The 17,012-nt window shown below is 45.5% G+C and overlaps 2 protein-coding genes across 4 annotated transcripts in view; both read right to left on the bottom strand.

Annotated features, from left to right (window-relative positions):
• The window catches only part of mctp1b (multiple C2 domains, transmembrane 1b), a 113,093-nt gene that overhangs the window by 30,834 nt on the left and 65,247 nt on the right, over positions 1 to 17,012 (bottom strand). The gene's annotated exons all lie outside the window — the stretch shown is intronic.
• Positions 3,048 to 15,798, bottom strand: hapln1b (hyaluronan and proteoglycan link protein 1b). 3 transcript variants are annotated; one of them, XM_084034578.1, is made up of 6 exons: positions 15,607 to 15,798; positions 6,712 to 6,846; positions 5,129 to 5,292; positions 4,734 to 4,932; positions 3,954 to 4,256; positions 3,048 to 3,415 (listed from the first exon to the last, which is right to left on the bottom strand). In XM_084034578.1, the coding sequence occupies exons 2-6, from the start codon at positions 6,815 to 6,817 to the stop codon at positions 3,126 to 3,128; spliced, it is 1,062 nt and encodes a 353-aa protein (XP_083890704.1). In that variant the 5' UTR covers positions 6,818 to 6,846; positions 15,607 to 15,798; the 3' UTR covers positions 3,048 to 3,125. The 3 variants fall into 3 exon arrangements, with proteins under 3 accessions (XP_083890704.1, XP_083890705.1, XP_083890706.1); XM_084034579.1 differs by lacking the exon at positions 15,607 to 15,798 and adding an exon at positions 7,205 to 7,336; XM_084034580.1 differs by lacking the exon at positions 15,607 to 15,798 and adding an exon at positions 7,201 to 7,310.

Consider the following 17,012-nt stretch of genomic DNA (forward strand, 5'->3'; position numbering starts at 1 on the left):
CCTGGCTTACTAGATAGCTAGCTAACCAGATACATGGCTTACTAGATATCTATCAAACTAGATACCTAGCTAACTAGATACCTAGCTAGATACCTAGCTTACTAGATATCTATCTAACTAGATAGCTAGTTGTCACCTAAACATCTATCAACCATCACTTTTGATTCACACGATCACTGAACACAGTTCACCATCCGTTCTCCTCCTATTCTATTTATAAAGGTGTATTTGTAGAATTTGTGTATTTGTAGTATTTTTCTCCAGGCAGAGAAAAAAGGACGGTGACGCCCATGTGATCCTGGACGGGCTTCAGAGCGTCACAGTGGTGTTGTGTTTGGGTGTCTGGAAGCAGCTCTGTGAACGGTCTCGCTGTTTTCTGTGGCGGCGCCTCACCCTCCGGAAACATGCATTCCCCAGGAACTAGCCCCGGCCGTTCGGCCAGCCGTCAGCTGAACTGCTGCCATTAATAAGTTGCCATATGAGGTGACCTCAATGAGCCCCGTGTAAGGTTTACTGGTTGACGTAATGTTTTATTGTAATTTTGTCTCCAGGTCTTGAAGGTTCCCGTTGTATGCTGCAGTTATCTAGCAAACCTCCTTACGTCTGGTGCCTGGATGCAGATGCTTTGCTTAGCTTAGCCTAGCATATAGACAGGAAGCAGGGGGAAACGGCTAGCTAAAGCTCAACTGCTTAAAATATTACATCTTGTTTTTTTAATCAGTAAAACAACTGATCCGTAAACTTGAACGCGGCTGGTTTGTGGATTTAGAACTGGTTGAATAGAGCTACGCTAGCTATTTCGTTCTGTGTCCAGTCTTTATGCTAAGCTAAGCTAATCGTCTGCCAGCTAAAGCTTCATATTTAGCACCTACCATCAGTAGTCTCTCTGTATTTAATACTATGACACTAACTGTAGACATTGCATCGTCACGTGGATGCATTTTATTCATGTTCCCACCTCGAAAATAATCACAATCACAATTTTCCATTGTAGTTGTTTCAGATTTATTTATTTGTTATTTAATCAACAGATTGCATTGTGGGACTATTTCACGACCTGCCGAGAGACTGGGTTGTTTTCTGTGAGGTCAAACTATCCCTTTATCAAACTGACAATTAACATTGTCGGCAAAACATTTACAATATTTGAAAATAACAAGTCAAAAGGAAGAAATCTTTTACTTTTGCAGAAGACTTTTACTTCACAGCCGTCGTTCTGTAGAATCAGAGAGTTATCTGAGCAAGTCTGTCCTTCGGTGTGATAAGTGGAGCCGATTGTTCAGTGGCTTGTCAAAGGTGAAGCCAAGCAAAGCCGACTGTCCACTGGGTCCAAGTGGATTACCTAAACCGGCGTCGGGCCAGCTGGGACCGTGTACGGTGAACTTACACTCCATCGATGTCCACCGCCACCCTACATGGTCCCTGCAGGTCGGCTGGCTCAGTTAGCAATCAGGGAGTCCCTCGCTGCCAGGAGAGCCGCCCTGGACCTGGACCTGGACCTGGCTTCGTCCCAGTTGTGACCTCAGCACTTCGTATGTTAAATCCGTTATCCAGTTCCAGAGTGTTTCCTATGTAAACCTCATGCAGAGAATCTATCAGTCTGTTAACCGTTACCCAGATGTGGGCGGCGTCTCACAGATGTTTACTGTTGTTTCAGGGAATTTATAGGCTCGCTGTCATCATGCTTTTTTAAATGTTTGTATCTTCTAGACACTCTGGCAACGTGATCTCACAGAAACACGTAAATGAACACGTCTTATCAGCTGATTACGTGGTGGCACGACAGGCAAAGTTTAACGTTAGTTTCAAGCATAAAAACGATGTTAAGTTTAAGCAACAAAAGAACGTTAGTTTTAAGCAACAAAACAAATGTTCGTTTGAAGCAACAAAAGAACGTTAGATGTAAGCAACAACAGAAAGGTCAGATTTAAGCTAAAAAATTACATTAGGTTTCATTAACAAAGGGACGTTAAGTTCAGGCAACAAAAAAGCTTTAGGTTTAAGCAACAAAAGAACGTAATCAAAGACAGAATGTGTTTTCCTTGAAACGTGATTCACGATGCGGTTTAGTTGTGTGGCAACGTGGTTGTTGGCAGATTTGTGGAGATAAATGCGGAGGTCACAACGGGTTTCAGCTTCCAGGCGTTCACGATAAGAAACGACAGCGTTTGTATCAAAAATAGCAGTTTATCTCGGCGCCAGTCAGACGTGTAGATCTGAGATCTGTTTAGTTGCTGTAGAAGCTGAGTCATGCTCTGAAGTCTACGATGCACCCGAACACAGATGCTGCAGCTCGGTTTCTATTGCCAGGCATTTTTGTTGCTGCATATGGCAACTTATTGCCTCGTCTCCTACTTCAGGCAACTTTAACATGTTCAGTGCAAAATGCATATCTGTTTTTTTTTTTTTGTGAGTTTTTCTACCATTGTAATGTTACTCTCCATGTAAACCAAAGAGACTTATAGGATCATTTAGCCAATAAGACAGAAAATTATAATAATGTAAATATTTCTACAGTATATCAAAAAATAGTCATAAAGAGAAGTACATTTCTTGATAATAACTTTCTACATACTTAAAAAAACATAAACAATGTTTCCCATATTAATTTTGGTGACGATGTTTGGTCCAACACATTCGTATAAAAACATAAAATACTGGACGGTATCATGGAAGTACAAAGTAGCGGGAGTAGCACCTTGTTGCGTCGGTCAGCGGAGATCGTAGTTGTGCGACGTTTGTGTTTCTAGATTTCGCTTCACTGTTGTTCTCGAACAAAACAAGATAAGTGCCGGAAGTTTCCGTCCAACCGTGAGGCGTTTAGCTGCGAAACTTCTCAGATCAGACGTTCCTCCTCAGATGGCGTGGTCGTTGAATGGCGGTATGGCTGTGATTACCCCCCCCCCCCCAGAGGTGTTGATTAAATAAGGTGAACCTTAAATATGTGTAAACTATCCCTCAGAGTAGCATGTTGACAATAACGTCGAAGGTTTCCAAGAAATATAGCATCACAGTTTGAATGTTTGCACCTCCTATGTCTTTTTGTGTGTTTGCTAGTGTGTGTCTGTGTGTGTGTCTGTGTGTGTGTGTGTGTGTGTGTGTGTGTGTGTGTGTGTGTGCGTGGCTCAGTTTTGGCCCTTGAAGCAGTAAACGCCGTACAGCTTGTGCTTTTTGTCAGGGAAGCCGCTGAACCGGACGGCGGCCTCCGTGGGGCTGCAGCGCCGCCGAGGGTTGGAAATCGGGTACCGCACGCTGCCGTCGGCGAGCCAGCCGGCGTCGCAGCGGTCGTAGCCCAGCAGCTTCCAGGCGGCGTACATCTGGCCCACCTTGGCGATCTGAGCGCCGTCCTTTTGACACGCCCGGACGGCCTCGTCGTAGGTCAACTTGGAGGGCTGGATCAGGTAGTAGAACCGGCCTGGCGGAGAGACGGAGCAGCACAAAGTAACGTTGGAAATCAGCCAAAATGACAAAGGGGGGTTTGCTAGTCGTGGGTGAAGGAAATGGTCTGGGTCTGTCCTGGTCTTGTTCCCTGCCTCGTTGTCTTGTGACTTCCTGTTTTTCCCCTCCCCCTTTCTGGGTATCACTTGTGTTGTTGTTTTAATCGCATCAGCCTTTTGTCTGCTGCTTTGTTTCCACCCGGCGGTTTGCAGCCCGCCCTCATGTCTGCCACCTGGGTCTCGTTGGTTCCTCGTGGATTTAGTTTGTGTATTTCCCTGTTTCGGTGTCAGATCTTAGTCCGATTTCTGTCTTTCTGTCTTCCTGCCTTCGTCTGTGATGTTCCTGCATTTCATTTTTTTGGGTTGTCCCAAATTCTGTGTAACGAATACTTTAACTTTTGATACAAGTACATTTTGTTGGTATTACTCTGGTCCCTAAAGTCACATTTTGAATGCATTTTTTTTTTCAATAAAATGTGGTATTGTTGCTGGTCAAATACAGGTAAACACACACACCTTTGTAGTGGGCGGTGAAGCAGAACACATCGTAGTGGTTCTTGTCTTTGTCTCTGAGGCCGTAGTTGCGGACCCCCGGCACCGTGTTCTTGCCTCCGCAGGGTTCTCTCGGGTTGGTGATCGGGTACTGGACCGAGCCGTCGCTCAGCCAGCCAGCGTTGCACCAGTCCAGCTTTCCCCGCCACGCCTCGTACAGCTGGTCGAACGATGCCACAATGGCGTCCTGGTCGCGGCACGCCCGCTCACCGTCGTAGAAGTTGAGGTTGTAGCGGCCGAGGCGGGGGAAGTAAGGGAAGACCACACCTGCAGACATGACGGAGGAGGTTCAGTCGTATGGGAACGTCAGTGAAGCGACACATGACCTGTGTTGGTCCCCCTTTCAATTAGCTTATGCTATGCTAATGCTAATCACCAGCACACCGGCTATTATCACGGTGGGTAAGAGCTGTAAAGTTTAAACTCCTATAAACATTTGTGAATTTGAGTTTACATGCAAGGCTGGGATACGTGTATGCTAGCGATTAGCATCAGCGATTTGCAGGCTAATTGAAAGGGGAAGGGCTACTCTTCATGAATACTATATTGATATATATATTTATATTTTTATGGTTTTGTAGGTTTGTTGGTTACTGAAGCGGCCTCCATATATGGCACCTGGTTCCAGATCAGTTATGACCAAAATTCAATTGCCGGGTTTCAGCCAGTAGGGGGCGGTCTCTATTGAAAATACAGCCAACCAACACCACCACAAACACACAGATTTTTAAAAGAATCGTTCACCTTCCAGGTCCAGAGACACCACCACCGTCCCGTCCTCCAGCCCGTCGATGACCTCACACTTATATCTCCCATAATCCTCCAGGGTGAGCTCCGTGATGACCAGCGAGGCGTCCATGGGGGACGAGCCTCGCAGGTGGACGCGTCCGTGAAAGCTGCCGTAACTCCTCTTGTGGTAATCCATGGCGACGAAGACGTCCACCTGAGACGGACCCGTGAGGTAGTTTTATTACGACGTCGGATTTAAGATTCTAGAACAGAATGAACATCGTTTCCTGTCTCCGAACGTGAAGACACCGTTCTGTTTCTGACGCTGCGTCGGCGCCGATGACGAGTAATTCAATAACGTAGGATCTTAAAAACAGATAATCTGTGATTCATCAAACATGCATCGTGACCTCTTTCAGGTAGTCCGACGTCAGCTTGGTCCACTTGATCCTCATCTTCCGACTCGGCGCCAGTGATTGGTCCATTCGGATCTTGCATGTCAGTGTGGCATTCCCTCCTCGCCGCGACACCACCTTCGATTGTTCCGCCGCCACCGAGAGTCGGGGGCCGTTTTCTGCAACGCAGCGACATCAGTAACAATAACAACTGAAACTGTTTTCATACAAATGTAGACACGCATTTGGGCCGTGACCGCGCCCACTCCGGAGACAGGAAGTGGAAACCGTTTTAAAACGTAGTTTATAATGTGACTTCTTTGCTATAGAGCAATGACAATTCTAAATGTGTTAGCATGCTAACATTAGCCGATTAGCAGTGAAGCTGCGGGGGGTTGCCATTAGTTCTGCAGGTATACTGGAATAAACCAAAGCATTGTTTTGGACATGAATGTTGACCACATGATGGCGCTAGCACCGAGGAGCACCGAGGTTGCAGTTCATCCTGAAGGGACCATGAATGTTTGTATAATGTATAATAATCCATCAACGGGATAAACATGTTAATCGTCTTTAGAGGCGTCGGGAGGTTTATAGAGTTGGGCTAGCAGTTTCCCCCCGCTTCCAGTCTTTATGCTAAGCTAGGCTAATGCCCTGGCTCCGCCTCCTCGCCGACTCTCTGGAGAAACGAACGGCCGTGTTGGTGAAATAAAGTCCTTCTGCAGCTGCGACCTTCAGCCTCTAACTTGAGTCACTAACCGAGCTCTCTGATTGGCTGTTTAACCACTGCAGTGTTTGACTCTGTCTGCTGTGTAAGCACACACACACACACACACACACACACACACACACACACACACACACACACACACTCATTTGTCAATGAACCGATCAAACAGCTGACGTTTGATTCTGACGTTCAAGTGAACTAACTTTGTTTTTAGACACTGGATGATGATGATGATGATATTAGTAAGTTATATCATTATTTACTTATTGGTCAACAGTTGGATCTTGATTAATTTTTGTTAAATAGATTATTAGTTAGTGTTTTAGTTACTAGTATAATAATAATCCTAGTTAACTCGTTAGTTACACAAACTTGTAAAAGTGTTTTTCTTCTTTGAAGTTTGAATCTTCCCAAAAGTTTCTGTCGCTCCGCGATGAGATAAAACTGTAATCTTAGCCGACATAGCAGCGTTATCTCGCCGGCGCAGCACGGCGGGCTGATAACGGCAGGAAGCTAACGGGGCTGAGAGAGAGCGTCGGCAACGAAGCTCAGAGGAAGACAGGCAGACGGGCTCTAACCTGTGACGTAGAGACAGACGGCTCTCTAACCTGTGACGTACAGACAAACAGACGTAGGGACAGGCGGCTCTCTAACCTGTGACGTGGAGACAGACAGACAGATGTAGAGACAGACAGATGTAGAGACAGACAGATGTAGAGACAGACAGATGTAGAGACAGACGACTCTCTAACCTGTGACGTAGAGACAGACAGACAGATGTAGAGACAGACGACTCTCTAACCTGTGACGTGGAGACAGACAGACAGATGTAGAGACAGACAGATGTAGAGACAGATGACTCTCTAACCTGTGACATAGATGGTCCGTGTGTGCTCCAGGTCCGGGTAGAGGGCGTCCAGGTCGTTGGCCGCTGCGGTCAACGAGATCAACGCACACATCAACACAGGAATCATCTTCAATCACCACACGGGGGGTCTGATCACTGCAGGGGGGGTAACAGGGGGGGCAGGAGGGATGTACAGTCACATTAACAGCTTCATTCTTGCTGCAGCACAGAGAAGTTATTTATATTCTAGGACGATCTGCATGCAGCTCGGTGCAGTGATCTGCAGTGCTGTGACTGTTGGGAGGATGCAGCGCAGACAGACAGACAGAGAGACAGGCAGACAGACAGGTAGGCAGACAGACAGAGAGACAAACAGACACATTTCAAATCTCTCAAAACGCAAAAAACGTCACTTTGATTTGACCCCGATGTTAAAGCAGGACGTCCTGCAAGATATTTCACACTACAGAAGGACAACACAAACACACACACACACACACACACACGTACATACTGTGCAGTAAAGATCTCCGGCGGTCCAACATGTCCCGGTGACGCCGACAAGTCCACAACTTCAGAGACTGAGAGCAGCATCAGCCGCACACCTCCTTCATTCACACACACACACACACACACACACACACACACACACACACACACACACACACACACACACACACACACACACACACCGCAGCCCATCCTCTACACACTCAAACAGAGTGAATTCACAATCTTACTTCCAGAGCAATGTCTATGGAAGACCAGAGCTGCCAAGTCACCGAATTAGTTTTTAATGATTCATTAAATTACTTTAGTTTTCAAATATTAATTATATTACTTATTCATTTAGTTATTATGACATCACAAAGTTATTAAATTTAATTTGTTTGTTTAATTATTATATTAGTTATAAGTCTGTCATCGTATAAGTGTATGAGTTAGTTTGTTAGTTTTTAATGCATATTGACTTTACATAGTTATAAGTTATTACTTCGTTTTAAGTGAATTTTGGTAAAAAAATTTGCCTATTTAATTTTCATTTTCTAAATAATTTCCTTCTAATATCGGCAGCTCTGGACTTCTGTAGGTGTGTGTGTGTGTGTGTGTGTGTGTGTGTGTGTGTTTTACTGTCATGTGGGGACTCACTTGTTCTTTAGACCAAATGGGGAACATTAATGTAAATAATTATGTTCCAGTCAGGTCAAGGTCAGGTCAAGGTCATCATTACGTCTAAAGGAAATGAATGTAAGTCAATGTAATACCTGTGTTTGTGTGTGTGTGGGTGTGTGTGTGTGTGTGTGTGTGTGTGTGTGTGTGTGTGTGTGTGTGTGTGTGTTCATTCACTCCGTCTCCAAACTGCTGATGCACCGACCTCGTCTCTGCCAGGTGGAACTCCTGCGGTCAGCAGAATAACTGCAGCACACACACACACACACACACACACACACACACACACACACACACACACACACACACACACACACACACACACACACACACTTCCCTCATCACCTCTCCCTAACAGAAAGGGGGGGTAGTTGAACAGCTGATGTGTGAAATGAGAACAGAGATGGAAGACTGAGAGACGATGCAGGGAGATGAGGGTCACTGGTACCAGTAGAACCAGTAGAACCACTGCACCGGTAGAACAACTGGAACCAGTAGAACCACTGGAACTACTGGAACCAGTAGAACCACTGGAACAAGTGGAACCAGTAGAACCACTGGAACCAGTAGAACCACTAGAGCCACTGGAACCAGTAGAACCACTGGAACCAGTAGAACCACTAGAACCAGTAGAAACACTAGAACCATTAGAACCACTAGAACCAGTTGAACCACTGGAACCAGTACAACCAGTAGAACCACTAGAACCAGTAGAACCACTGGAACTGGTAGAACAACTAGAACCAGTAGAACCACTGGAACCAGTAGAACCAGTAGTTCCACTAGAACCAGTAGAACCAATAGAACCACTGGAACCAGTAGAACCACTAGAACCACTGGAACCAGTAGAACCACTAGAACCAGTAGAACCACTGGAACCAGTAGAACCACTAGAACCATGGAAACCAGTAGAGCCACTGGAACAAGTGGAACCACTGGAACCAGTTAGTTTGTGGTAAGTTGTGTTGGTTGTTTACAGATTACTTTATAGTGTGTATTAGTACTTTAGTTGAAGGATCTCAGCAGGTGTTAACTGTGTGTGTGTGTGTGTGTGTGTGTGTGTGTGTGTGTGTGTGTGTGTGTGTGTGTGTGTGTGTGTGTGTGTGTGTGTGTGTGTGCGCGTGTGCGTGTGTGTGTGTGTTAAAGGCCTCCCAGCAGCAGACTGACGTTGTGTCCTCCACACAACAACATTCCAGCGTCCATCTGTGTGGAGGGTAAACAAGGCCAGGTGTGTGTGTGTGTGTGTGTGTGTGTGTGTGTGTGTTAGAGTGTGAGTGTGTGTTATCTTCAAGCTTCAGATGGATTTTACACTTAACAGTGTTCTTGTTGTGTATTTAATGGTTCTAGTGGACGTAGTAAAACGTATTTACCACACTGTAAAAATACTCTTCTAAAGTACAGGTACTAATACCACACTGTAAAAATACTGTGACACTAAAGGTACTAATACCACACTACAGTGAATATCAAATACATTGAACATTATTAAAGAGGCTTATGTCTTCATGTGTAAAGAAACTGAAGCTGTGAGAGAAATGAAAATACAAGTACTGTAAAGTATTACAACATAGTCGTAATAATATTATAAAACTTGGAGACGCAGTGAAACACCAGCGTGATGTGATCATTCCAGTAACACCAGTGGACTCCTCCCACTCCCCGGAGACACACACACACACACACACACACACACACACACACACAGACTGCTGACAAAGACAATATTTCTATTATGATCATTATAAAGTCAACATCGGCCAATGACGCGGTCCGGACCGATCCACATGAAGTTTGAAACGTTCATGTTCCCCAGAGGATGAATCCTGACTCTGACTCTTCCTCTAGCGCCACCATGAGGTCAACAGTTTGCTTTATGACTGAAAACCTGCAGAACTAAAGACTAAAGTTCGCTGCTGTTTTTATGTCTAGATGACCTTATTTGGAGTGTTGATGGAGCAGCTACAATGTTAGCGTAGCCTAGCACCCATCAACCAGACTCCATTCAGAAAACCGGCGTTTTAACAGTAGTTATCTTGTGGTCTTGCAGACAGACCTAACAAAGCATGACTCAGCACTTTTTACTGATCACCATCATGATGGAGTTATTTCTGCATCCTTTTCATCTGGTTATTGGTATTAAATCACAGATCAATACTTTATTCTGGTTCCTCCAGCTGTGGTGAACCAGCCCACGTGGGTCTTGCTGGATCCAGTGAGTCCAGCTTGGTGAACTATAATTTGCTGAAATCAACACGTCAGTATGAGGATTTGGGCGAACCTCACAGATCGTCTCATCTCTTGGCAGAAAACTAAAAAAAAATGCTTCTCTTTGTTTTCCCAGCAGCCTCGAGGCTCCAGAAGAAACAAACCCTCCTCGACGTCGAGGTCAAACAAACCTTCCCGGGGTTTCTAACACGTTTACTTCCACGCTGCTCGTGTGTCACAGTCCACATCCTGGACCTGGACCTGGACCTGGACCCGTTTGTCAAACGTGGGAACCCCACCCGGTCACACAGCGAGTTAAATGCTGTTGAAGAAGTTTCCATGCCTTGTTTGGTGATTCTCTCCGGTCGGATCCTCCACAGTAATGCGTTCCACGTTTACATGACCTTTGACCTCCTCTCGAAGTTATAAACACTTTGTCAGCGAGTCCACACATCTAATGGCTCGATTACTGGCCGCCTCTCCCCCAGCTCGGTCCTGATGGATTTGTACTCCCACGCACTTCAAAGTGGACCCGGTCTGTGGTGGGCCCCCGGACCCCCGGACCCCCGACAGCTGCACCACTTTGTCTTCCAGTCCGTCATGTTGAGATAACGAGGCTTTCTGTGCCACCGGTTCCAGTCTCGTGTTGTATTATGAGTGGAGTGACGGGTGGATCTGCACCCCGAGCAGCACCCAGACCAGCATCCGTACTGGATCTGGATCCATGTAGATTCTGGTGGTGAAGCTGCTAACCAAGTTAGCTTCATGATTCAAGGTCAACTTTACAGCTAAGTGTTAAAGTCATCTTAGTAGCTAACTAGCATTGTTAGCGTGGTAGCGACCTGTCAATCAGCAGGTAAGCCCCTCCCCCTAAAGCATCCCCTGCTTTCTGGTCTGTTGGACTCTAAATGGACCATAATGTACTAAATGAACATCATGCTGGATTAAAGAAGACTTGAAACCATAAACTCATGTTTACAATGTTTACTGAGATAAAACATCAACTCTTGACCCTCATGAAACCTCCTTCAGGAGAACTCAACGATCTGTGAAACAACGAAGGCCTGGGAGTCTGACGGAGACCCGAGGGACCGCTTCAGGAGAAACCACAGAAGAAGACTCGTATTACAGCGAAAATCCAATAAAACATCTTTACAGGGCAAACATGTTGAAGTGATGCCTGATCCAAATCTAGACCCGATCTAGACGACCTTATTTGGAGTGTTGATGGAGCAGCTACAATGTTAGTGTAACCTAGCACCCATCAACCAGACTCCATTCAGAAAACCAGCGTTTTAACAGTAGTTATCTTGTGGTCTTGCAAACAGACCTAACAAAGCATGACTCAGCAGTTTTTACTGATCACCATCAGGATGGAGCTATTTCAGTATCCTTTTCATCTGGTTATTGATATTAAATCACAGATCAATAATTTATTCTGGTTCCTCCAGCTGTGGTAGACCAGCCCACATGGGTCCTGCTGGATCCAGTGAGTCCAGCTTGGTGGAATTAAATGGACGTGTTGCTTGGTGAAAGTTGCTTTCGGGCTCATTGTTGCCGTTCTGACGATCCAAAGCAACTTTGTTTTTATGCTTTTCTGCCACAGGGGGCAGTAGTGAGGTGAAGAAGACGCTACACTCAAACTCAAAGCGAAGTAAAGGTGAGATTTATGCTTCATGTCAATCAAACATTAAAAGCAACTTTTCCTGCTGCTCAAATGTGCTGAAACAATATATATCCAAATCTATTTGGGTTTCAGACAGTTTGAAGACATTGTTATTGTTTTCTGATGTTTTAATAACTCATCAGATTAATTGATGATGAAAATAACTTCATAAGTAAACAGTCCAGTGTTTTATCTGTTAAATGTAGATGATGCATCACTGAAGTCATGTGTTGGGGCCCAGAGACCCCCAGAGCCCCCCAGAGATGTGTGATGTGAGGGGCCTCAGCAGGCCGTCAGATAAGAAACGTATGGATTACATTACACATGATTTACAGCTGAGACTCCGTTTTATGTTTCTGTCTTAAAGATGCAACGAGAACGCGAGACAAAGAAACCTGAACGTACGATACCATTAGATACACTGATTTCTCACGTTTGTCTCTGGTGGTGTAAATAGCTTTAATGCTATCTGCGGCTGCTGACCGGAGCTGGAGAACGTTCCAGGCCACCCAGCTGACACCGTCACCAGATAAGATCCGCCTCCGAGTCTCTGCAGGGAGTCGAACCATCGGCACGTCCTCTACTCAATTGTCTTTTGAGTTCCTATCTATCAAAGAATGAGTTAAAACAATGGTTATTGATCATGTGACCCACCAGTGAAAGTGCTTGTACTGGCTGCTTTGCCCAGAAATAGGAGCAGTTCCATCTCCCACCAGAGAGGCCGCTAGAAGCAACGCATCTCAAATCTCGTAGAAAACAGCTGGTTGGTTCTCACGTTGCTAAACATCGTGGAGAAGATCGGTACGCACAAACACGATAAAAATAGCTGAAAATAACAGAAAGTCTGTGTCATTCTGCAAATAAAGAAAAAGTGGGAAAGGTCCTCGGTCCAAACACACTTCATGTTTCCTGTCAGCCGTCATACACACACACACACACACACACACACACACACACACACACACACACACACACACACACACACACACACACACACACACACACACACAGGGTGGGGTAGGAAGGGTGGGGTATTTGCTGTACAGTCGGGGCATTCAGGGCACAGCGCAGGTATTCTCCTTGTGGTGGAGGTGGCGGGTTCAAACCAGTCCGGACCCGTCACACCACCGCGCCGCTACAAAGAGCCCTCAGTGTGACGGGGGGAGGGGGGCTCCCACATCCAATCAGGACGCTCCGTGTGAAGTTTGGAGGAAACGGCAGACTTCCTGTCTTTGACCCCGCCCACCTGTGACCTCAGACAGGAACCCCAGTAATCCAGGTTTAATCACATGACTTCATGAATTATAAATATGAAGATCACAGAGGTTTGAGGCTTTAGGGCACTTCCTTCAGAGAGAGAAGAGGGGGATTCTGGGTAATCTAGCGAGACGCTCATCATCCCGACAACCGCTGACTTTCATAAATCCTCTTTAGTTCTCATCGTCATCCTCCACAGACCTGACCCTTAAAAGAGAGATGGACTCAGCCCTCCTCATCCTCTTCTTCTCCTCCCTCCCTCCTCCCCTCTTCCCCTCCTCCTCCCCCACTTCTGATCCCCTCCCTCCTCTTCTTCTTCTCCTCCCCACCTTCTCCTCCCTCCCTTCCCCCCTCTTCTCCTCCTCCTCCCCTCTTCTCCTCCCTCCCTCCTCCTCCCCCACTTCTGCTCCCCTCCCTCCTCCACCTCTCCTTCTTCTCCTCACCTCCCTCCTCCTCCCCCTCTCTCCCCACTGTCTCTCCCACCTTCCCCTCCTTCCCTCCTCCTCCCCCTCTTCTCCTCCTTCCCTCCTCCCCTCCTCCTCCCCTCCTCCTCCCCCTCTTCTCCTCCTCCTCCCCTCCTCCTCCCCCTCTCCCCCCCACTGTCTCCCCCCCACGACGACCTGATTTATGGCGTCCTCCCCCCCGAGTGACCAGCCACACTGGTAGAAACTCAATCTCCTTCCCAGCATGCAACTGTCGTTCATTCTCTCCTCGTCAAACAATGTCAAGTTGAAAGCCAAAGGTCAGAGGTCAGAGGTCAGCTGTGGTCACGGCTGGGTTCAGTGTTGTGAAACAGGGTTCACACGTTTCTGCTTTATTTCTCTTCACAAACATTCAGGTAAAACCGCCGATGATCAACGTCCCCCGGCCAATCAGGGCTCACCATTCTTCCTCGGCCTGCTTGATGTCATCAGGAAGGACGCGCTAGCAAGGGAACCGACCTCCAGGGAAAAAGTAAACAAACAACGTGGATCCGAACTCCAGGGAAAAAGTAAACAAACAACGTGGATCTGAACTCCAGGGAAAAAGTAAACAAACAACGTTGGGTACGTGACATCACGTGACTTTAACGGCGAACGCCGTCATCAGACATCTAGATTCTTTGTTTGAACGCCGAACAGAGTCTGTTACTGTTTCTGAGTCCACACACACACACACACACACACACACACACACACACACACACACACACACACACACACACACTCACACACACACACACACACACACACACACACTTGTTTCCTTTCAAACTCGGCGGGACAGAAACGTCTATTCATGACGCGGCTTCGTCTTAATTAACGTGTAAACTCACCGTGGCCACGCGTCCCTGTAACCTGGTGTTCCCTGTGTGTGTGTGTGTGTGTGTGTGTGTGTGTTTGTGTGTGTGTGTGTGTGTATGTGTGTGTGTAGTTCAGGGTGGAGCCGGTGAGTCTCAGCAGCACAGAGTCGCTCCGTGTTTTCGGCTCTAAATCACAGTTGTTGCGAAACGTCGTGGGCCGTAACCATGACGACGAAACCTCAAATTAAATGCTGCAGAGAACAATAATCAATACCAACAATTCAATGTAGAAGATGCTGTCGTTGAAGTATGAAGTGTGAAATAGAAACGTGAATATTGAACTAAAAGATCACGCGAGACAATAAATCACAATAATCATCAAAGAGTTTCAGAAACATTTGATTAAATAAACCATAAAACAAATAAAACATATAAAACATATTAAAGATGTATTTTAAAGAGTTCTAAATGTAGAAACCTGAACAAAATTCTTTCTTAACACTTATTCGATTTTTGGATCTTTTGAGACGGTTTTTTATATCCTATTTTGGAGAATCTGTATGACCGAAGCTAAAAAGGTTGTTTAAGTCAATACTTCTTAAAAGTATTGAAATTGTTTAAAAACGTGTTTGCTAACAAAATGTTTTTTTTGGCGAGAGTTTGGTGACATCACATTCTTCCCGTAACCTAGCAACACTCTCAGGATTTTAATCAAACAGCATCCCCGGTTTTTAAAGAGGATTTAAAGGAAAAGTTCATCACTCTGTCACGCAGCATGAAATACATAAATATCATATAAAGTATTCAGGTTTATCTCTTTGTGACTCAACTTTCACCAAAAACAAGAATTTTGTTTTTAACAACCTTCCCAGCAGGACTGTGAACGTAACATGCAGCAAACAATAACGTCACAAACAATCTGTGGAAGAGTAGTAGTAATAATAATAATAATAATAATACAAATATTTTTGTCAGTCCAAATGGTCCACTTTTTTTCAAAGTGACTTAAAACAAACAAACTAAACATTGAATATTTTAGCTTCTTTTCCTGTTTTGCTGTAAAAACATTCGTTTGACTCCAGATGTTTAGTTTTTAACACTCTGACAGTTTAATATTATTTTCCTCACTTTTAAACTTCTTTCTTATTGATTTCATATTTAGTGACGCGCTAAGAATGAACGCGTCTTCATAAGTATCGTTTACTGTTATTAGTTATTGATCTCAACAGTTAATATCTGACATTATGAGCTGATCTTCTGTGTGTTCTGATTCTATCTCCCAACAGGATCCGTGAACGCATCACGGACCCGGTACTAGAGGACTAGAGGACTGTACCTGGTCGGCGCGGCGGTCCGGACTCTGCGGCGGCGGGATGCGAAATGAGGCGCGGAGTGTTCACGGCAAGGTACGGAACAGGCGGCGCGCGCGTGCGCGTGTGGCAGAGAGCAGCGTGTGCGTGTAGGGGTTGAGTGGCGTGCGCACTCTGACGCATTCAGGTGAAATGTGGGTTTCTATTTCCAAGGCAGGACGTGTGGAGAACCTGCAGGGTCCTGGTCCTGGTCTGGGTCTGGGTCTCGAGTCTCGGGGTTGTGGTCTCTCTCACAGAGGAGATCCAGCCCCTGTTGCTCAATCCGGGTCAGAGTCCCGGTCCCGTTAAGTGTGACGTCTCAAGTCTTTCACATCAAACACCGAAGAACAGCTCTGACGTCACTCCGTCTGGTTTAAATAACGAGTTTTTTTATTTGATTTAATTGATTTAATTGTGTGTTTATAAACACTGATGATGTGTTTTTTGGGCGGGGCCAACCCCGGGGTCAGAGAGTGACAGTTCTGTAGCAGCAAAGTCACATCGTACACAGCTTTTTAAACAACAGGAAGTGCCAACGATAACCAAAGTGTGAACTGTGCATACAGACGTTTTTCTTATCCTCCCTTCATCTTTTTAAGGTGGACTACAAAATGTAAGCAAAGCACCTTAAAAGAGAGAGAAAAAGTTGAATTTGTTTGTTTTTATTTCTATTGGAGAACAATGCTAACAGCCGACCGACAAACTTCCGATCGTTCCAAATGTTTTTTTTCTTCCCGTGCGTGTTCACGAATCCGTGGATTTAAATTCCAACTATCCAATGAATCGCAGTGAAAGCGTTATTACACTCGGTGTGTTTGTTTACAGCTGGTTTCGCTGCCCCCTAGTGGCCAGAAAGATAAAATCAACTCTTTCAGGCCTGCCAGTAAGAACTCGATTAGAGCAATGAACCTTTAAGAATCGTGGATGAAAGTTCTTTCTGTGTTTGTCGACCTGCTGGTTTGCTCGTGGGGTCTCACTCAGCTGTTTTCTCATCGACAAAGTGTCTTTGAGACAAACGACAAACGCTTCAGCAAAAAAAACCCAGCAGCGAAGCGTTCTTCCTGTTCAGCTGTCGATCGATGAGGAAATGACCCGGTGACTCATTCAATTGTGTTTTCATGTTTGCACGAAGCAGTTTTGTGTCCCGCTAGATTTGAATTTAGACCAGAGATCTTCAACTTCTGGGGGTCCGGGACCCCCAGTGGGTCTGCAGAGTTACTCCAGGGGGTCCCCGAAATGATTTAATATGTCCACAAATCCACCTGAACATGGATACAACGTATAATAAGCAAATATAAATCTTCCTGTTTGTTTAATATTATGTTGAGGAATATAGAAATAGAATTAAAATATGAATCTGTCAACAATTATTTTAATGTTTTAGCATTGTATC

This window comes from Eutrigla gurnardus (genome assembly GCF_963514095.1).
Source record: "Eutrigla gurnardus genome assembly, chromosome: 19".
Lineage (NCBI taxonomy): Eukaryota > Metazoa > Chordata > Actinopteri > Perciformes > Triglidae > Eutrigla > Eutrigla gurnardus.